The sequence below is a fragment of the Carlito syrichta genome, unplaced genomic scaffold, assembly GCF_000164805.1.
Source record: "Carlito syrichta isolate Samal-C Ts95f unplaced genomic scaffold, Tarsius_syrichta-2.0.1 Scaffold123281, whole genome shotgun sequence".
Lineage (NCBI taxonomy): Eukaryota > Metazoa > Chordata > Mammalia > Primates > Tarsiidae > Carlito > Carlito syrichta.
This window is the reverse complement of record NW_007067377.1, coordinates 109,534-113,312: the sequence shown is the minus strand read 5'-3', so window position 1 is coordinate 113,312 and position 3,779 is coordinate 109,534. Positions and strand designations below refer to the sequence as shown.

The following is a 3,779-nucleotide window of genomic DNA, read 5'->3' as shown; positions in this document are numbered from 1 at the left end:
GTTGTAGAGATGAGGTCTCACCAAGTTGCCTAGGCTGGTCTCGAACCTGCAGGCTCAGGCAATCCACTTGCCTCGGCCTCCCAAAGTGCTAGGAGTACAGGCTGAACCACTGAGCCTGCCCTATTTAATTTTTTTTTTTTTTTAGTTGGAGTCACACTCTTGTCGCCCAGGCTGGAGTGCAGTGGCATGCTCATGACCACTGCAGTCTCAACCTGCTGGGCTTAGGTGATGCTTCCGCCTCAGCCTTCCAAGTAGCTGGAACTACAAATGCAAACTACCACACCCGGCTAGTTTTTGTGATTTATTGTAGAGTTAAGGGCTCACCAAATCGCCCAGGCTGGTCTCGAACCCCCAGACTCAGACAATCCTCTCACTTTGGTCTCCTGAATTGCTGGGATTACACCTTGCCCAGCTAGATGAATGAATTTTAAAAACATATTTTCAGGCCAGGTACAGTGGCTCACATCTGTAATCCTGGTATTTTGGGAGGCTGGGGTGGAAGGATCGCTTGAGTCCAGGAGTTCAAGACCAGTCTGGGCAATATAGCAAAACCCCATCTCTACAAAATAAAAATAAAAAAATTAGCTAGGCGTGGTGGCTAGCTGTAGTCCCAGCTACTCGGGAAGCTGAAGCGGGAGGATTACCTGAGCCACAGGAAGTCTAGGCTGCAGTGAGCCACAATCGTGCCCCCACACTCCAGCCTGGGCGATAGAGTGAGAGCCACCCATCCCCCCCAAAACCATATTTTAAGCATGTTTAGAAATTCTCACAATCAACAAGTTCAAGTATACACAAAAAAGAACAGCGTGTTGAACCCCATATGCCCATCACGCAGATTCAGTCATTCTTCACGTCTCCCCCCTTGTGTGCCACGTTGCAAAGCCAGGCCCCGGCACCACAGACCTGACCCCTACGTAATGCAGTTTACATCACCTCCCTCCAAAAAACATGGCGACTGGTTGAGATTGTCATGATGCTGTAATCACAGCAAATGCAAGCAAGAACTGAATGCCCTTGATACATAAAAAACGTCTACAAGTCTAAAATGCTCATGTTTTAAATGTTAGACAATACCGAGGTGCAGAAAGTGAACCATGAACACTCTCTGCCCCGCCCCAATCTGACTCTTGGCACCTGTTCACCGTTCACTGCGCGGTGTGTGTTCTTCCCGGCTTTGTCCCACGCACCCTCAAGCATGCGTTTGTGGTTTATTCTGCCCCTCAGCCAGCTTCCTTCATAGAGTAGAACATTCTGCACTTCCTCTGATTTCTTGAGCTCTGCTTCATCCTTTTCCACGGCTGCATAATATTCCGAAGCCTGGAGGTGCTGGAAGTTATCTGGATCTCTGAACCCAAGATGGGTTTGCGGTGCTTTGATTTTGTCACAACCCGGGCTCCTTGAGGGCAGGGGCCTCACTCGCGGCTGTGTCTCGGTCCAGAAGTGTGTCTTGTGGGTGTGCTGTCAGCGCTTAGGAAACATTTGTTGAATGAATGAACCCGTGAGCCCCTTGTACCGATAAGTGAATTTGCACATGAAATTTTGTAAGAAAGATACCGAGTCATGGAAGTGCTGGGTTAGGAGTACATATGACGGTAGAACCGTGCGTTGGTCTTAGGAAGGAACGTCCTCCCCCTGCTGTGACCACGCTGGGTGTCAACCACCCTTCACACCCATACCAGTGGAGGCAACAGCAGGACAATTTCCACAGTTTTTGGCCAGGCTGTGGAGCAATTTCTGTGTCCCTCCTGTTCTCCAGGCCCACTGGAAGTCACGGGCACCTCTCTCCTCCCCTCCCAGGCCCCGAGGACTCATGTGAGGCCTACAGACACGTGCTGGGCCACGACAAGGTATCCTATGAGGTTCCCCGCTTCCATGGGGACGAGGAGCGCTTCTTCGTGGAAGGCCTCTCCTTCCCTGATGCCGGCTTCACGGGGCTTATCTCTTTCCACGTCACCCTGCTGGACGACTCCAATGAGGTAGGGGCAGAGAGGGCTCAGAGAGGGCTCGCCGGCTGGGCCTGGTGGCTCACGCCTGTGATCCCAGTACTTTGGGAGGCCGAGGCGGGAGGTCTGCCTGAGCCCAGGGACTGGAGATCAGCCTGGGCAACATAGTGAGACAAAAATGTTTTTAAAAATTAGCCAGGCATGGTGGTGCATGCCTGTGTCCCCAGCTACCTGGGAGGCTGAGGCAGAAGGATCCCGTGAACCTAGGAGGTCGAGGCTGCGGTGGCCGGTATCATGCCACTGCCCTCCAGCCTGGATGACAGAGTGAGACCTTGGCTCAAATTAAAAAAGAGAAATGAGGCTCCACTCCTGGTAGACGTGGGCGGGCACTGCTGCTGTGAAGGACCCTGGACCTCTCGACTACCTGCTGGCTCATCCCACCTGGCAGGGAAGCCAGGAGTTTGCTCAAGGACCACAGTGGTGGGTTCAGAGCTTCCACCTGGCCTCGGGGTTGAAGTCCAGTGCTCTCTCCCGGTCCGCCCCTGCAGGACTTCTCCGAATCCCCGATCTTTACCGACACCGTGGTGTTCCGCGTGGCACCCTGGATCATGACACCCAGCACCCTGCCTCCCCTGGAGGTGTATGTGTGCCGGTGAGTCTGGGGGTGCTGGGCGTCCTCGCCCGGGTGGCCTCTGGCCCCCAGGGCTTGGGCTCTGTCCTGAGCCACTCTCCCCGGACCTGTCCGCAGCGTGAGGAACAACACGTGTTTTGTGGACGCGGTGGCAGAGCTGGCCAGGAAGGCGGGCTGCCAGCTGACCATCTGCCCGCAGGACGAGAACCGCAATGACCGCTGGATCCAGGTAAGCACGGCCCCCAGCAGGGCCCAGTCGGGACGCCATCCTGGAGGAAGAGGCTGGCCTGCCCTGACCAGGGCCTGCCGAGAGAGCACAGGAGGACCCAGGTGCGCCTTTTCTCATTCAAGACCTAGAGGCATGGATTTGAGACCTGGATTCATCCTCGGGGTCTGGGCTGGGCCCTGCGCTGGGCCTGCAGGGAGTGGTGGAGCGTGGGTCACACACCCTGCCCTCCACAGCCAAGGCCAGGGCTTCTCAGCAGGTGGCTTGAATCCTCCCACCTTGGCCTCCCAACGTGATTTCATCCCCCAGGGGCACTTGGCATATCGGGAGACGTTCAGGGTTATCACACTGAGGTGAACCAAGAACAGGCCTATGGTGGCTGGAGCTCAGGAAGGCTGCTTGGTTGTTTTGTGTTTGTCTGTGTTTTTGCTTTTTTTTTTTTTTAGTTGGAGTCTCACTCTGTCGCCCAGACTGAAGTGCAGTGGCCACTCCCAGCCACCACAGCCTCAACCTGCTGGGCTCCGGCGATCCTTCCGCCTCAGCCTTCTGAGTAGCTGGAATTACAGGCACGCGCTACCAAGTCCGGCTGGTTTTTTATTTTTTTTTTGTAGAGATGAGGTCTTGCCAAGTTCCCAGGCAGGTCTCAAACCCACGGGCTCAGGCAATTCACTCACCTCAGCCTCCCAAAGCACGGGATTACAGGCTGAGCCACCGAGCCTGCCTGGTTGTGTGTGTTTTTGCTTTTTGAGGTGGAGTCTCTGTTGCCCAGGTTGGAGTGCAGTGGCATGCTCATGGCCACCGCAGCCTCGACCTGCTAGGCTCAGGTGATCCTTCTGCCTCAGCTTCCTGAGTAACCAGAACTACCACCATGCCCAGCTAATTTTTTGATTTATTTTATTTATTTATTTTATTTTATTTATTTATTTTTTGAGTTGGAGTCTCACTCTGTCACCCAGACTGGAGTGCAGCGGCCGCTCCC

General features: G+C 54.5%; 1 protein-coding gene across 1 annotated transcript in view; it reads left to right on the top strand.

Annotated features, from left to right (window-relative positions):
* Window positions 1-3,779, top strand: part of PADI3 (peptidyl arginine deiminase 3) — a 35,804-nt gene that overhangs the window by 18,222 nt on the left and 13,803 nt on the right. Inside the window, exons 7-9 of the mRNA XM_008048252.1 lie at window positions 1,798-1,976; window positions 2,492-2,595; window positions 2,692-2,803. Coding sequence (XP_008046443.1) covers window positions 1,798-1,976; window positions 2,492-2,595; window positions 2,692-2,803 — 395 coding nt within the window. The remainder of the gene's footprint in view (window positions 1-1,797; window positions 1,977-2,491; window positions 2,596-2,691; window positions 2,804-3,779) is intronic.